This window comes from Ambystoma mexicanum, chromosome 12 (assembly GCF_040938575.1).
Source record: "Ambystoma mexicanum isolate Mex_15411 chromosome 12, UKY_AmexF1_1, whole genome shotgun sequence".
Taxonomy (NCBI): Eukaryota; Metazoa; Chordata; class Amphibia; order Caudata; family Ambystomatidae; genus Ambystoma; species Ambystoma mexicanum.
This window is the reverse complement of record NC_090936.1, coordinates 968,740,109-968,758,312: the sequence shown is the minus strand read 5'-3', so window position 1 is coordinate 968,758,312 and position 18,204 is coordinate 968,740,109. Positions and strand designations below refer to the sequence as shown.

The window sequence follows — 18,204 nt, the reverse complement described above, 5'->3', positions numbered from 1 at the left end:
CAGCAATAGTTATCTTCCCCTTTTCCCAGGCTATTGTTATGCATTAGTAACCGGCAGGGGCATGGGGCGAGGGGACAGCCTCACAGCCAATGAGGAAGCTCGGAAAGGGTGCATTACCAGATGGTAATCCTGCCGCAATGAGACTCCTCAGGGCAGGAGGCTGCCATCCTCCAGGAGGAAAAGGTAAGTGTCCTCCTTCCCTACCAGCCTCCCCTCAGCCCCCTTTGCCTTAGATTTCCCTCCCTCTCCCGCCCCAAATAACTTCTCATTTTTGGTCCTTTTCAGGGAGCGGACGAGCCGGGAACACTACTATCCCCAGCATGTCCACTCCCAAAATGCGACACGTCGCCATGGAATAAGAGAAGGGACTACTTGTAGTCCCTTCTCCCGTTCCATGGCGGCCATTTTTGTTTCCTTTTGTTTGCAATATTTTTTATGGCAGCCATGGAAAGGGAGAAGGGACTACATGAAGTTAAACAGTGTGAGAAAAACCAATTAAGCAATAAGCACCTCGCCAGGGTGCATTACCGAGTTAGGTATTGCTCCGGGGCCTTAGTTAAAGCCCTCACAAACGGGCCACGCAACATTGCATGACTCAGTAATACCCCGCAATAGTAAGCGTCCTCTTTTCCCAGGATATTGTTATTCATTGGTTTTCTCTGTGTTCAGCTTTTCAACAATAACTTCTTGGAATTCACAATCTTCTGTAGTTACTTTGCTTCAAGGTCAACTTGGTTTCATAGTTTCTACTGTGATGAGTAAACTGCATGATATAACGATTCCCTTGACTCCTCCCGGGTTTCCCATTATCTCTGTTACCTTCGTTCTTGATGGCGAACGTGTTTGAAAACCTTCATCGGGAGTTCTCTCTCAGTTCTTAAGGCACCAACGTCTTCCCTTCTCCAGCATCCGTCTCTTCTAGTTCTTCTGTTTCGTTACAGTTTTCGGCTGCTCGCCTGCACACACTGTGACCTTCTCCTGCCAATGATATAGGCGATGTTGTACAGACCAGCTGTCCACCATGTACTTCACCCGGTGGACTTGACATTACCTCTTCCTGGGTTTCCCTTTCTTTGGGTTTTGATGCTGCAGGTCTGCCAAAAGTCTGGCGTTCCGCTCTGCATCCTCCAGCAAGTTTGAAACTTGCGCACTTCCTGGTCATTTATGTCTTCAGATGTTGCGCAGGATGGGGGCTTCCCCAGCTTGCGTATGAAATCCACTCTCTATTCGTTCTCTTCTCATTCTCCTTCATCTGGACACTCACTCTTTAATGTCCTTGTCCCATTGAATGGGTCATTCTGCATTAAAGGGGCAAAATCCTTTTGCATAAGATAACGATATGCATTAGGAGTTTCTTCATTCAAGTTCTGATACTTTGTAGTTTCTGGCATATTGAAACACCTAATGTAGGCCATGTTTTTTCTGGCTTGAGGGAGTTCCTCACAGGAACGGGAGTCCTTGTCTCCAAAGGAGAAGTCTCTCTCTGTGAGGTCCCACTTGCCTCTACCGCTAGGGAGGGTAGTGGGGAGCGGGCTCACCTCCCTGGCATCATGGCGACTCCTCTTTGGGGAGAAGGGACGAATTCCATCGATTCGTCAAAATGTTTAATTTCAGCAGGATCTCATAACTGTGTATTGAACGGAAAACATTCCTCTCATTATGACACGAGACCCCCTGGTCCTAGCGGCCAATGCACTGAAGCCCATAAAGGAATATGTGGTGCTGACATGATCTCACTATCAAGGTTTATGCTAATTATTCTGCTGCTCACAAATCATACAGTTGCATTGAATATGCGCTCACTCAAGTTAAAGGGGGTCATAAGATCCAATCTACAAAATAGTTGATGACACATTCTTGGGCCCTGCACTGTTCTGCATTATGTCGGGGTCTGGGTGGTGGTGAACAAAGCCTTGATACTGAATTGGAGATTATGGGTGGAGGCACTTAGTAATACGGCATGTAAAGATGTAACTATAGACTTCTTTGACAGTAATGAGGGCAGAAAACTGGATGTTGGAATGGTTTCGGAAGCCTTTAAGGTCACTATAAGGGGTTTTTATATTAAGATTTCAAGGAGGGTTGGGGATTAAGGTTCTGGAGAGAGAATTAGTTGATAATGTATATATAATGAGAAAGGTTAAAATACTCTTGCAGCAATACATCCGGCACAGCCACTGGGCTTCAAAGTTACCAGACCCATGAAAAAAGTGACAGTGGCTGCTTTTGCCTCTTACTCTCCTCCACCTACTCCCTCAGCTGACTCCCACCCTGACATAGCCCTTGCTAACCTCAATCTCTCTATCTCCAACATCCTTGACACTCTTGCTCCTGTCATGAGGGTCCGACTGAAGCCTTCCAAAAAGTGCAACTCTTGGTACGACTCTGACCTGGCTGCCCTTAAACGCAAGTGTAGGGCAGCTAAGCGGAAATGGAATGAGTTGGGTGAACCATCTGACAAACTGGCCTGCCGCCTTCTTCAAAGGCATTACAGACTCTGCATCCGCACCAAGAAAAGAGTCTTTATTCAAGACCGCATCTCCACGGCATCAAACAACACGGCCAAACTCTCCAAAGTCTGCAAGGAGCTGGCCAATCCTGCAGCTGCCTCTTCTTCTGTCATACCCACCCACGACCTATGCTCGGCCCTGGCTGCACACTTCACCACGAAAACCCAAGACATCCTTTCCACGATCTCTTCCGCACCACAGCATACACCAACACCAGAGCCTCCCTTGGCCACCCCTCCACTTACCCTCTCTTCTCTCTCACCTGTCACATCGGATGAGGTTACCAGACAGGTCCGTTCTATGAAGGCTTAATCTAAACAGGTGGACCCCTGCCCCTCAAAAACCATCAAAGACAATATCGACTGCTTCGCCCCAGCCTCGGCTGATCTCTGCAATCTCTCCTTCTCCACTTGAGTTTTCCCAACCGCACTGAAACACTCCTTTGTGCACCCTCTTCTCAAAAAACCCTCTGCCGACCCCTCCTTTCTGGCAAACTACCGCCCTATTGCCATCACTCCCTTCCTTGGCAAACTCCTGGAGAAACTGGCCATCTGTCAGCTGACCCCACACACTGAATTTATTGGTTGTTTCCATGACCATCAATCTTGCTTTAGAGAATCCAGAGGCAAACACCTGTGAAGACCTGCTCTCAAATCTTGGCACTAGCACCCCATCTATCCTCATTCTCGTTGTCCTCTCCTCTGCCTTCCACACTGTTAACCACAACATCCTAATCGCACGTCTCTGCGACACCCTGGGAATCACAGGTCAGGCTCTGGCATGGTTAACCTCCTTCGTCTCCGACCACCCATCCCAGTTGGAACTCGGATCCTTTCACTCGACTATCACTCTCTCAACTTGTGGCGTTCCCCAGGGATCAAACCTATCCCCCAGGTTCTTCAAGGTCTATATGGCTGCCCTTGCACAGTTGATTACCACCTTCACCTCTAACCTCCAGTGCTATGCGGATGACACCCAACTATATTTCAGGCTACCCTCAGCCGCCTCCTCCTCCTCACTCATATCTGACTGTCTGTCCACTATTCAGTCATGGTGTTCTGCAAACGATCTCTGCCTCTAAGACTGAAATTATTCGCATTGGCACCCCTGCTCCAGCTTTCCCACTTTCACTCTTGCCAGACTCCCTTGGCCCTGCACCTGCACCCTCCTGCGAAGCAAGAAAGCTTGGGGAAATCTTTGATTCCACTTTCTCCTTCTCCTCTCACATTTCAGACATCTCTAAAAAGTCTAACTATCAGCTACACCTCCTCAGAGGTACTCTACATTTTCTCACTTTTCTCCAGAGGCTCACTGTCTCCAGAGCCCTGGTTCTCTCCAGGCTGGACTATTGCAACAGCCTCTTCCTCAACCTCCCTTCTTCTGCCCTGCGCCCCATGCAACTCATCCAGAACAGAACTGTAAGACTTATTCTTGGCCTCAAGCCCAAGGACTGCATCTCTCCGGTGCTGAAATCCCTCCACTGGCTCCTGTGGCTGCAAGGATTAAATTCAAGACCCTTTGCATTGTTCACAAGGCTGTCTGGGGACTGGGACCCACCTACCTTCAACGCTGCCTACCTAAATACTGTCCCTCACGAGCCCTCTGCTCACCTACCTCCCCTTCTGCGAGTGAGCCGGGTTCTCCAAGCAGAGATTTGGAGGGAGATCCTTATCCTCAGCAGGTGCCTCACTCCGGAATAGCCTCCCTGCCACCCTACGTCTGGAGCAGGATCTCCTGAAATTCCGAAAACTCCTCAAGACCTTCCTCTTCTCCTCTTCATTCTCTCTCCCTCTACCCTGCTAACCTAGTTCTCTGTCTTTTCCCTCTTTCCCCCATTCCTTCTAGCATTGCTGACTGGCAGCCTGGTGTATCCCAGAGTCTCACTGGTGCCTGGCACCCCAGCCAGTCCTCTCTTGCACTTGCCACAGGGCCCTACACCCCACCCACACTCAATGCACTGAGAAATTAACCCAAGAGAGTGGTTCTCTCTGCACTTACCCTTGTCTTAACCGACTGGGTGCACTTCATCCTTCCCTCGCTGTGACCCTTTGTGCACTTGCTCGATGCACACGCACCACACCTGAATATCGTCTGTCTATTCTCCCCTGTCTTCACCCCGAATTGCACTGTTAAAACTGCAGAATCGCTGTCAGGCCTATTTGCTATATCCCATACTGTTCAATGTATTCATGCACTTACTCTGCCAGTGTAGACTTTTATCATCTCAGATTTTCAAGGTATCTGAGCGACTGTTGATTTTTACCCATGTTCCCACACCCCTTGAGCACTTTGGAACAAATAAACAATAACATACCATACCAAAGGACAGAACTTCATTACGTATATGATTGTTTGGGTAAACTGGACTATATGTGGTACATCTCTAAAATGCATGATGAAGAAGATAAGGCAGGAAAAGCTTTGCTAGGCTGGTCAATAGGGAGAAAGGGCGTAGTACAATCACAGCGAGTAAGTGACCTAACAGCAGTATTACTAGGGATGAAGATGGTATTAAAACTGCATTTGGAACGGACACAGACCAGGTTCTCAATTTATTAGAGGAAGCTAATTTGCCGACACTTTCAGTCACAGATAAAGATATCTTAGAGTTCCCTCCACAATTACCTGAAATTATATGGGGAATCAAGACTTTGAGCAGGGGTTAGATGCGGGCATAGATGGCTTACCATTGAATTTCATCATCTTTACTCTGACGTTTTGGCCCCCAAGCTTTGAGCAGTGTGTACAGAGTGTTTAGCACTAGGTGGTTTCTGCAAAGCTATGAGAGAGGCTCAGATTGTTTTGTTTCCCAAATCAGGGAAAGCTCCACTAAAACGCAGAGCTTATGTTCAATGTCAACACCAAAAAACTCACCAAAGTCCTGGCAGGGAGACTATCCCAAGCGGTTTACAAATTAATAAAAGAAGACAAGGAGGGACTTGTGCACCAAACAAATATGATGTCCAATATCATGCCCCTTTCATTGCACTTAGAAGGTATGTTGTAATCACAGAAGCATTGGGCAGTAGCCAGACTTCATGCCCAAAAAGCGTTTGACAGCATAGACTATTTTTTTATGTCTCAGGTGCGAGATAGATGAGACTTACTTGTGCTGGATCACGCAGCTTTATCCTTGTCTTCTCTCTACAGTCAAAACATGCTACATTATCTGATCCAGGTGGCAGGTAGGAAAGGGCGCTCACCAGTCAACCCCATGTCACCTCTACTATTTGCCCAGGTGGTAGAATTACCACTCTAGTTAATCAGAAAGAAATGCGCACACTCTGGTTTCAACATTTCGGGTCAAATGCATGCCATCTCTCTATAAACAGATGACATTCTGTTGCATTTACAGGATTACCTCAACCTTCCTTCCTATGTTAAAACAGATCGATTTAGTATGGTTTCTGGTTTACAAATCAAATGGGGGAACTCAGTTCTGTACCTAGCACCGGGCACCAAGGTTGATCTATTGGGGGGACGGGGTGCAGAGGGACCTGCCTACTACCATCGTTAGGAATTCATTCCAATATCTTGGAATACATGTTAGCGCGTGTCAGGAGGAGGTATATAATGACAATGCTCTCAAGTCCTTGGCCAAATCTGATAAATTGTTGGATTTCTGTATACGGGTTTCAAAGTAATTAGATGGGAGGATCTCTTTATCTAAAACGATAATGATACCTTGCCTGCACTTCATCTTTCAGGCAGTGTCAATATCTCTGCCAGCAGTAGCTTTAAAAAGACTTGACTAAATCTTGCTCCGATTTTTCTAGTGTGACCACACCCCAAAATTGGTCTATGTACATTGACGTTGGCATGTACAGATGGCAGGAAGGGTGAACCAGATTTTGAGATCTATTATGCTGAATCTATAATACAGTACATTGCCCCTTGGTTTTAAGAGAATGGGGGCAATCTAGTCAAAAAGGTCTTGGAGCCACTAGAAGAACCTATTAAACAATGGAATGTTCCTTTATTATCCAGCACTCAGCTAACACTGGACTAAATATGCTAATAAAGTGGGCATAGATAGACGTATATCTCATTGCTCCCTTTCTGCCATTTGCCTGAACAAACAGACCAAATTAGGTAGAAGAATCGGACTGAGATCTAATATTATATCTTGTGTACAATTATACCACAAAGGCATATTTCTAGGGTTTCACTTGGTTTGAAGGACAGTAAACATGGATGGAACTTTTTTTTTGACCTAGTCAGGATTGTCTATCCATAATGAGAACGCCAGACCATCATTCAGCAAGGAATCACAGGTGCATATGTTTAACAATACCATTATTAGCTTGCGCATAGGAGGCCAACATGTCACTGTAAGTAATAGGCTCCGCTCCCCTGAGGATATTAGTGCAGTGTTTCAAGTTTACAAAGGGCATAGGTCTCCCCGGCCATGCTTCAGAGGATGCATGCCAATTCTGAGGCTGGATGTCCTAGGTGTATGTATCCTCAGGCCACCTTTCAACATATGTGGTCGAAGTGCTCGCAAGTTCAAACATTCTGGAAGGGTGTAACTGAGACACTAGTGAGATACTTGGGCTGAGCTCTGAGTATGACCCTCAAAGTTTGAATGCTCAGTCTAAATCCCACCAAAAAGTAGAGTACATTGTTATCCAGATTTATTTCATTGAGTCTCGCAAAACGCTAAATTGCGCACCAGTGGAAGCAATCCCCGACCCCTGTATCTGGAGACTTGGTCCAGGTGTGTGGTGAAATAGGCAACATCGGAGCGAGATATTAGGAATGCAAGAAGGATATGGCGCGTACAACACTATATCATTGCCTGATCTGCTGCCTCCCTCTGGTGCATACATCAAAGAACAGTTCATTCAAATATTATTGGTTGTGTATTTCTATTTAACATAGACGCAACACTTGGGAAGCTATGTAAATGAAAGGCTATTTGAACTCCCATCTTGTTTATAGTGAAAATGGTCAAGTTCATGATGATTGAGATGCACCACCTGCAGAATGGGATATTGAGAAATATACTGAACATGTATTGGTTATTACTGCATGCAAATTGGTTATTTTTCCTTCTTATTCACTTATGCAGAATTGTAGTTCCAAACTGAATTTTTATTTCAATATTTGCTGTTCTTGTGTGTATCTCGGTATAAAATAGAAAAAATAAACACTGAAAAAAGTTTCTTCGTTGATCAGCAGCATGAACAGCCGTCTCTCTCCTTGCTGCAAGCCTTACTCAAAACAGACTACCCATGAGTGTGACCTGCCATCTCTTCACAGCGTTTTCAACACTTTGCAGCAACGATGTCTGTATAGTTCATGCTTTAGGACTGGGGGATCCGCTGCAAGCTCCCAGCTGTGCGCCCTAGATTTGCTGGTTAGTGGTCTATTTGCCTTCGCATGACAGAGGGAGATCACTGATGAGACGCATCTGGATATTCCCTGTTTCGCGATCGCTTTTCCTTTATTTGAAGGACCATATGTGACAAATAGCTGCGTAGAGTCTCTGAAAAATGTTGTTCTGTCCAGATAATATTTGATCGCTCTTAGCACATCATGAGAGTGTAGCGCAATCTCCGCTGGTGACCTGGCATTTTGGAAGAAGGTAGGTAGTATGATGGTGGAATTCATGTGGAACTCTGTTGGGACTTTAGGCATGACGCTGGGGTTGGTTCTCAGCCCCACTTTTCCTTTCTGAAGTGTAAGTAAGGTTTGTTCACTGTCAGTGCTTGTATTTCCGACATCCTTCTGGAGGAAGTAATCAGCACTAAAAATGCCACCTTCCAAGACAGGTATTTTATGTTAGCAGTGGCTAAAGGTTTCGAAGGGCGCTCTCATAAGACCTGCTAGAACTGTATTCAGTCTCCACTAAGGCAGTGACTTCTTGGTGGAGGGAAACAACCGGATATCCCCCTTAGAAAGTGCTTAACAAGCCTGTCACTAAACAGCTGCAATTTTCCTCTCCTCCTGTTGTACCTGGATATTGCAGCAAGATTAACTCTATTCGAGGAATGGGACAGTCCCCCTGGAGCTAGGGAAATGAGGTTTGGGAGGAGCTGTTCTGGGTGTGTTCCTAGTGGTCGAGCACCTTGTTGCGCACATCATGTGCAGAATTTCTTCCACTTGAATTGATAGGACCGTTGGTCGAGGTCGCCCTTGCTGCGTGTAGAACTTCCCTACACTCCTCTGGAACATCTAGGTCTGAGAATTCAGGAGCCATGCTGGCAGCCTGAGTGACTGTGGGTCGTGGTGCAGTATCCTCCCTTGATCTTGGGACACCAACTCGGGGCATCCCTGCAGCCAGATCGGACAGTCTCCTGACAGTTGGACTAGGCCTGAATACCATGATTGCCATGGCCATGCTGGGGCTATCAGAATTATTCGGCACGGATATGTTCTCATCATCTGCACCATCTTGCAGAGCACTAGTTTCGGAGGAAAAGCATATGTGAATAGGTTAGTCCATGCTATGCCGATGGCATCCCTCTTTAACCCCTTTTGTGGGGTCCTGCTCACAAACTGCTCCCATGTTTTCTTTTGTCTGGTTGCAAAGAGATCTATCTGTGGGTGTGACCACTGCCTGAAGACTTTCTTGAGTTCCGCATCATTCAATTCCCACTCGTGGCACTTAGTGGCTTCTCTGCCGAGACTGTCCACTGAGTTCTGTTCACCTCGGAGGTGGTATGCCTGAAGAATTATGTGGTTCGCAATCACCATGTGCCAAATCTGCTGAGCTTCAAGGAACAGAGTTTGGTACTTTGTTCCTCCTTGCTTCCTGATGTAATACATTGTAGTTAAATTGTCTGTAAGGACACGCACTGTCGATCCCGCAATACTGGCAGTAATGAGCAGAGAGCCCACCTGACCACTCTCAATTCCAAGATGTTGATGTGCAGATTCACTTCCACAAGTCTCCAGTGTCCCTTGACGTGGAGATGGTCAATGTGCCCCCCCACCACAAACTGACAGGCATATGTGATCAAGGTCTCTTGATGTGGTGGTTCCTGCAGGGGGGTTCCCCAAGTTTATGTGCTGTGTGATGGTCAACCATCTAAGCCTGTGCATCAGTCTGACAGTAATCATCACAGTGTCTTCCCATGATCCAGTTGTTTGGGAGCATCATGCCCAGTAGCTGCATTCATTTGTGGATGGTAACCCACTGATCCTATCTGCTGACAGCCACACTAGGGCTTCCCATGTCGAAAAATGCGCTCCAAGAAAAGTTAGCTCTTAGGACGGCTGCATGGAGGTTATCTTGAGGATGCAGGGTCGGCTGCATGTTGTCCACTGCACTACTAGGCATCTCACCTTCCAGGATGACCGAGTCGTCTGATTCAGAATCAGAGAATATTGTGGTGTCCGCCTGCTGCGCCTCGAGGTCAGAGTCAATCTGATGTTGCAGTAGCTCCTCAGGCATTCTCTGTAGGGGATCGCTGAGATAGATGATGTAATAGGTTGCATCTCCTTCTGTGGTACATGGGGTTTGTACTGGCGCTGGTTGGACTGTGGCCTTATCTAGCCTTGCTGAGTGTATTCTCTCCATACCTGTAGGCCTTGATTTCAATGTTGTGGGCATTTTTCCGTGTCTCCTATGGATTTTTGCCTTATGGCCATCGACATGCCATTGTTGAGGGATGCTTTTCTTTCTTCGACGACAAGCCACATTGCAACGAGGAATGTTGGTGCAATTCCATCCACATGGTATAGTATTTTGTGGTAGACCAGTGAGTCGTGGACGATTCTTTCATCAATGGTATTTTCGGTGTTCTTGTTGTTGATGAGTGGGTAGTGGACGATTCTTTCGTCAACAATATTTGTGGAGTTTTTGTCGTCGGCAAGTAGGTCGTCACCAGGACTTGAGGGGGCTTTCCCGTTGTGGAAGGTTTCAGCGACGGTGAGTGATTTGACTTTGTCGACAGAGCCTTCGATGGCGGGAGGGCTGACAAATGTTTTGGTTGCCTTTCCGGCGTTACCGCCAAAGTCGTGATTAGGCCCCAAGTGTCTTACCATTGTTGGATACCTTGATGGGGATGTTATCAATAGCAAAGGACATGTACTGCTGATCCAAGTTATATAGCTAAGTTAAATTAGAATCAAATTCAGGCACGAACATTTCTAAAAATGTCCACTATTGGCATTGCTGACTTTGCTTTACATTTTCAATGTAATGCAAGAATCCATGTGTAGCAGCGTCAGTGCTGGCATCTACTGGCTATTTTCAGACATTTTCAAATAAATCCCTAGAAGGGGCAATTCTTTCTGGGTGGCAAAAATCAGATTAAATTGGATTTAACTGAAATCTAAAAATCTTATTTATAATGCAGTACATTGCAGTAAGAAGGTTTTGAAGCTAAGGGCAGGTTACACAGTTGGGGAAAGGGAAGCTATGGTAAAAGTGGAAATGGGGGACAGTTAATATCTGATCACATTGCTTGGGAACACATTCCTAGGTAGTGAGACAAATCATCAGCCTCGCTCTTGGGACCTCCATGGAGGTTGGGTCCTTCCCCAAGTGAGCAGATGAGGGGCCTAGGGGTAGTACGGGGACGCTTGCCTGATCTCCCCACCTTTCACCATCTCAGAGTAGGAGACAGTCACATTGCCACTGCATACACTCCTGACCATTTACAAGAATTGAGAAAGGGAGGTCCCACAGAAGCAGCAACGCCTGAACACTCGGTTCCCCTCTGTGATGCTGGAAATGCATTGGAGGGACAGGGCCTCCCTGTCCTTGTACTGTAGTCCTTTTTCATTTGTGTTCTGTATTGTTTTCTGCCCAGGAGATCATGTGGGACTCCTGGTAGTGCAGCTCTTCCTGTTTTTGGTTTGGTGTACAGACCCATGGGATAGCCTTAAGGCACCCATGGGTGGGGGTACAACCCTGTGCCCCTAGTGTATGTTTTTGGGCACCTGTGTGTGGCCCACAAAGCAGGGTATGGGCTGGTGGCAACTCATGCTGAATTTGACAGTTGTTCTGAGTATCCTCCATTTTGGGATACCCAGGCCCTACCATTGGAATCAGTTGATTCCTTATAGGAAACAAGAAGGCCCCTGTGGCCTCTTGCTTTCTATTGCCTGTTACCTTGTTTTCCCAAAGACCTGGGAAGCCGTGACTCTGTCCCTTCCCCCTAACTGGCTGTTGGGTGGAAGTGCCATATATGGTGTTGGTGTGAAGTCCAGGCCAGACTAGCTGGAGCTTTCCCATTGACTGTAAATTGTGGGTACACCCTGTGGGTGGGACCTGGGTGAATGGAGTGTGTGACCAATATGCACTTCTTGTTGTGGATGACTGGTTTCTAGTATGAAATACAATGACTGAGACAGCCCTGCCCGAAGCTGGTATGAATGCAGTCTATAGTGTTGAATGGCTGGGTACTTGTCCCAATACACATTCCTTGTTGTGAGTGTCATAGAGGGAGGAGAATGGCCTGAATGCACTGTAATCTCCTGAATGGCTGACTGACTGCTGAATGCCCTTCTGAGTGATTGGTTGCCTTAGTGTGACCCAGCAGAATGAATGGGAGATCAACTAGTATATCTGGGGGCCACTCACTGCTAGAATTCATTCAGAAGCTGAAGTTGAAATTGACGCTTGATCTCGACAACCGAGCCTGAAGAAGGTGGTTGACTGCTGTCTCCCTTCGCCGAAATCTGAAAGCTGCCGAGCCATCGAGACTGATCCAAGAAAGGACCTGGTTAGGCAGCCTCACCCCGTGCTCCGAGGGACCATCGAGCACCGGTAACCTTCGCCAAAGCTCCCTGGAAGTCAGACCATCGACAGGCTGCCGACCAGGGACGGGGACTGCCGAGGAGAACGAAGATAAGCACCGGACATTCCATCCACCATCATCTACCAGGGTTCGCAGGTTTGCTATAACCGCTGGAGGCCCGTCGAAGCCGCGTTGCCCAGAAGTGGGGACCGCTTGATGTCGTGTCATCGACGCCCGGAGCCGCAACGCTCATTTGCCTAAGATTTTTGATTCACAGAAGCGCTCGTACGCACCGCCGCCCGCCTTATCCCGCCGGAGAAGGCCAGGCCGTCGAGGCGCCGAGGAGCATCCGCCGGTGGGTTTCCCGCCACCCTGAGACCGTAGAGACACCGGACGACTCAACGCCCTTGCTGGGCCACAGTTCTTCACAAGCACTTTGCGGTCCTGAACTATCGACATCGAGGTGCCCCGCACGCCTCTTCCTTTCAGGACGTCTTCGCTCTGTCGTCGACGAGCACCGATGTGACCGAAGCTGCCGCCTCGACACCGAGTTCACTTTCTTCAAGGGATCTCAACGATCCATGGCTCCTGCTTTAAAGGGAGCCGCTCAAGAAGGATCAATCGATGACTCGTCGTCGAACTCTGCTATTCCAGGTACATTGGGGTGGTAGACACTTTCTAGAAGGAAATAAGACTCATTGAACAATATATGGACTGGGCTTGTGATATATCTTTATTTTACAGGTTGTCCAGGTGGGGGAATCTCCACACAGAACTGTGTCTAGTGGTAGGGGTCAGTATTCTGCCAATTGTTCTAACCAACTGCTTTCCTCCTATATCTATTGTTGGTTACCTTTATTAAGTGATTTGTGTGACATTTAACCAGAGTACAGTTGATGCAATTTAATGAAATCTAATAATAATTGTGGTACCACTTAGAACTGTATATATTTGCCATTGTAGATTAACTGAGCACAAAGTGAGTTATTGTGATTGTGTATATAACCTTGAATCTTAAATATATAAAGACTGTGTTTTAACTAATAGAGTGTGTGGACATTCCGTTGTGGGTGCCGGGGGACTACACTGTACTTAAGGACCAGCCTGCATCACCTCCTGAGAAGCTAGGCCTTGAGTGCTCGTCCATTGCTACCGTAATAGAGAATCTTAGCTGGGGTCCTCTGTATCTCTCCTCTACCATATTGAGAGCAGAAGTACAGACCTCCCTCCAGTCTTTACACGCTCATGCAGGAATCCCATATAAATCCACAGGGGCAAAATTAGTTATAGGAAACCCAACAGCCAGACAGCTTGCCATCATTTACACAAGGGATCCACTCTCATGCAGTTCAGTGCTCCTAGGCCCAGGGCAGGGCATGGCAGCCATAGAAGAACACCAAATAGGAGGGGAAATCCATCCTCGGGGATGGAGGGCTTCAGCCTCAGACCAGCTATCTGAAGTGACACACGAGAGGTCCTTCATCCTATAGAGAGGCTGGAAGACAGAGTCAAGGTGTGGCAGGAAAATAGAGGATTGCTAGTGACAAGTTAAATTTCACATCAGGACTGTAACCATCCCGAGGGGTAGAGCCAAAGAGACACTTGCCATCCCAGCTAACACACCAGAGAGCCCCTTTCAACAGGCAGAGGCTGAAAGGTTTGGTAAAGTCCCATACAATCCCACACACACTCAGTTTGTCAATGTGAGTGTTTGAAGTCAGAGCTGGAAACCAGAGAGCGAAGACAGGAGTTTGTTGTTTGGAGATGAGAAAGACCCAGGAGACTGGAGGAGAGGTTCAAGAGGCTGTGCAATACTAGAACATGGTAGCTGGAGGAGAGACCTGGAAGAATAGAGCAAGGATTCAAGAGAGCTGGAACATGAGGCAAGGAGTGGGAGAGTGGTGGCCAAAGAGGGTGAAATTGTTGAGAGATAAGGTGATGCCCTGAGGTGTAGATAAGGTGCTCAGAGGGGTCGAGAAGGTGGAAAGAACAAGAGACCATTGAGTTGATGAAAATTAGAGGGTTGAGCCCAAAGGTCTAAGAAGGTGGCCAGAAGGGTTCAGAAGCTGGGAGAAAAATACCCAGACATCTTTCAATGTAAAAGTAGAGCTCAGGTGGGTGGTGCCAAAGGGGTGAAGAAGGTGTGATTGGAAGTACCCCGGAGAAGAGCAATGCAAAAAAGGGTGAAGTAGTATAGGGTTAAAGTAGTAAGAAGGGACCCAAAGGGGTAAAAAAGGTGAAAGAGGCATACAAGTTATAAAAGTTGTGCATATAAAGGGAAAAGGTGGTACTCAGAGGAGCAAAGAAAGCATGGGCGAAGAAGGTGGGCGATAAAAAATAGATTTTGTGAACATTGACTGCAGTGCACAAAAAGGAGAAAGAGGAGAAATCTGGAAAGTATTGAAGGGGCAAAGGAGATGGAAGAGAATGTACAGAATTCACATTTGAAGACTGGTGTTAATATTGCCCGAAAGGGTGAAAATGTGAAAAAGAGAGTGGGGAGTGGAAAAAAAGAGTATAGAGATCAAATATGGTTTCAAAAGAAGAGGGAACTGGAAGACAGAGACTGAGAGTTCATAGAAAGGTTAATTGAGGAAATAGACACCTTGAAAAGAGAACTACAAACAGGTGAAGCCAAGGTTGTAGATGACAAAAGGGAAAGCAGGAGCCTAAAAGAAAGTAGGGCAGAGAGAGTAACATGCTGAGCCTAGCGGCTGAGATCTTAGGGAGAGAAGCTCTAAGTAGAGTAGCTGACCACCCTCTCATCCTACCAGGCTCCTGTTTGTCCCTTGACAGGACTGAGGGAGGTACAACACTCGCTACTCAAGCATCTTATTCCTTTGCTATAGGACACCAACAAATCCACTGAGAGAAACAATCTCGAGGACCAGACAGTTGGGATCCTGGAAAAACACAACCAACATCGGACAACTAAGACCAGATCACAGAAGAAAAAGGGGGGAAAAGGGGAGTTGTTCATATGAAAGTAGTATATTCCTGGAATCATCCAAAAACCCAGAAGATGGCAAGTCTTGAACCCAGAGGGTTTGTTGTGAGACTTTCCAATGTTAAAAATCCTCCTGAGGCTGGAGAGAAGCTAATTTGGAACCTTTGGTTTCCACAAACCTTTCGTTTGGCAAATTCATTTAACTAATCCGACATTTCAATTGTGCTTTATTCCTATCCCTTTATTATTTTGCCACCACAGAGTAAAGGTTTCCTAATAGTTTCTCTGGCAAGTTGACTTCCCTCACAGATGTGATAATGAACACAGCAGAACACTAATAAACATAGCTGAACACATATATCTTTCAACTAGGGAGACAGGGTGGGACCGGGCCAGGGAAAGACCACCACAGCACTCCCCTGCCCCATACTCGCTGCATGTGTTAAGCAACTTGCATTACATAGATGGACCCCTACCACAGAAGCTGAACTACTTCCGGAGTCCCTTTGATCTTAAAACGTTAAATGGAAATGTGACACTCAACACCAGTAAAGGATTTTAAAATACCAACAGGTATCTGTATTTTTCTTAGAACCACAACATAACGGAACAGAATGTTATGCCTACAGGTATGTCTAAGCCTGATATTCTTAGCACTGACTTAACCTTCATATACGGGTTCCTACCCATCCTACCCTTGCCACTCTTTTAGAATTTGAAAAAGAAGGACCCTTAGAGGTGGCCAGTCAGAGCAGTCACCTTCACAAAACACTCTCTACGGCCACCCATCTCTCTAGAGGTAGATTATAGCTCCGTGCAAGAAGACCTTTAGCAGACACCATTTCTTATCTCTCACCCCTACAGCCAGGCTACCTTATGAAAATGCTTCAAAACCTTTAAAGCCTTACACAAGTCCTCTGCAATTGATGCTTTGCATGCCTCACACCATAAACCAACTATCACTAAACACTTCTCTAGTATATCATAGGATCAACGCAGAGTGGTGGCTGTTTAACCACATTTTTGTGGGGTATTTTTCATGAGATGCATCATATCCCCCTTCTCTGCCATCCTATGCCTCTCTCATTCCCCACTACCCTAATATGCAATATAAAAATATACCCTTACCCCACACCCCACTACAAAATGCAGCGGAAAATATGGTCAAATTGGCGCTTCACCAAATGAAGTGAAGCGGCTGCAGTGAGTTGGGTAGGTACCAAATCATAACCCGGTGGTGCTAGTACAATACATCATACGAATTTAGGGACAGTCCCAGTGCACTAAAACCTGTGTGAAACAGCCATGTTTAGCATATGCCTTTGCTAAACACCTAGAATACCATAAGCATGTGGAGAAGCTCTCAGTATCCCATAAGCCTGTGACCCCAGAATGGCATACGCATGTGGCAGAGAATCTGCAAAATCAAAATGTGTTGTTAAGATCCCAGTATATCTCAAGTTTGTGGGAAACTTCACAGTGTATTATCATTTTGTGGTGAGGGTCACAGCATACTACAAACCTGTGGTGAGAGATCCCAGTGTACCACACTCCTGTGGTGTAGAATCTAACATACCATATAGGAGTAGCAAAGATCCCAATATGCCATAAACTTGAAGTTTATACCTTAAGCTTCTGATGAAGACCCCAGTGTATCATTATCTTGTTACGAAAATCCCTGTATATCATAATCCTGCAGTGAGGATTCCAATGTACCATACACCAGTGGTAAAGACATCAGCCCATCAATTTACTGTAGGAAAAAATCCCAGTATTCCACAAGCCATATGGTGAAGACCCCAGTATACAATAAGCCTATGGTGAAGATTGCAGTATAGTACAAGCAGTGTTGAAAACCTCAGCATACAAACTGCATGTGGTGACATGTCCAGTAAACTACATACATATGGTAACACAAATCCCAGTGTAACATGAAGGCTTTGGGATGGGGTAATTTCACTTACTTGATGTGTTCAGGGCGACCTGAGCCCTCAATAGTCTTTGCTCCCCATCTCTGCTCCTGCTCTGAAATATCATTCTGCAGAAGAAACAAGCAAATTCAGTAAGACACATAGAGGTGAGCCCCCAACACTAAGGCCAACATAGGCAGTGAGACACAAATACTAGGACTGGCAGTACTAATGGGTTACAGGCAATGCAACCAACAGCACCAGTAGTGGGGCCAATAGCAACAGAATCACCCATACCAGGATCATCAACAACAAAGATACTCATATTTGTAACAGATGCAGCAGCGAGTCTTTCATACTGGGATCAACCACACTAGTGTGCCACTGATCCTGGACCCAGCAGGACCAGTGAGTTTCTGATACTTGAACCAGCAGTGCTAGAGTGACTTATACTGTGACTAGCTGAGTCAGCAATAATGGAGCTAACATAACCACAGGCAGTGACACCAGAAGCATCAGATGCAGTGAAATTGGGACCAGCAGGAACAGAGAGTGTCTCGCAGAGGGACAGGCGGTACTAGGGTAACACATACTGAGAGCATCAACCACAGAGTCACCTATACTGCGACCACAAGCCATCAAAACCAGCAAGTCGCTCGTAGTGTAATTTGTAGCACCAGTGAGCCACTCAAGTTGTTGCTCACAGGACCAATTAATTACTGACACTTGAATCAGCAGCACCCAAGTCAGTCATACTGGGATCATCATACCCGAGTCACTCATGTTGGAACCAGAAGCATCACAGCGTCATGGACACTGGATTGTTTAGCACCAATGAGGCTGAAACACTTATGCGTCCCCGATAAAACTGGTCCCTCTGTACTTCTAGTCTGTAAATCTGTGTACTGCCCCCATCTAGCCACTGTATATCCCACAACATACCTGCTCGCTTCCAGCAATCACAAGCCCTCTATCGTCACCCAATCTATGCTGCCTCCTTAATCCCCTCTTTCACCCTCCTAGCTCCATACAACTGTAATGCACCTTCTAAGCATATGAAGCACTCCCCAAGAAATCAACAGCTTAACCAGTGTACATGGCTTTTAACATATTATTAAAAAAAGCACCTTGTTTCCCTGAAAGGA

The 18,204-nt window shown here is 46.4% G+C and overlaps 1 protein-coding gene across 3 annotated transcripts in view; it reads right to left on the bottom strand.

Annotated features, from left to right (window-relative positions):
• Positions 1-18,204, bottom strand: part of LOC138514148 (src substrate cortactin-like) — a 524,537-nt gene that overhangs the window by 367,639 nt on the left and 138,694 nt on the right. For all 3 annotated transcript variants that reach the window (XM_069629449.1, XM_069629451.1, XM_069629450.1), the window contains exon 3: positions 17,114-17,187. In XM_069629449.1, the coding sequence (XP_069485550.1) occupies positions 17,114-17,187 (74 nt within the window). The remainder of the gene's footprint in view (positions 1-17,113; positions 17,188-18,204) is intronic.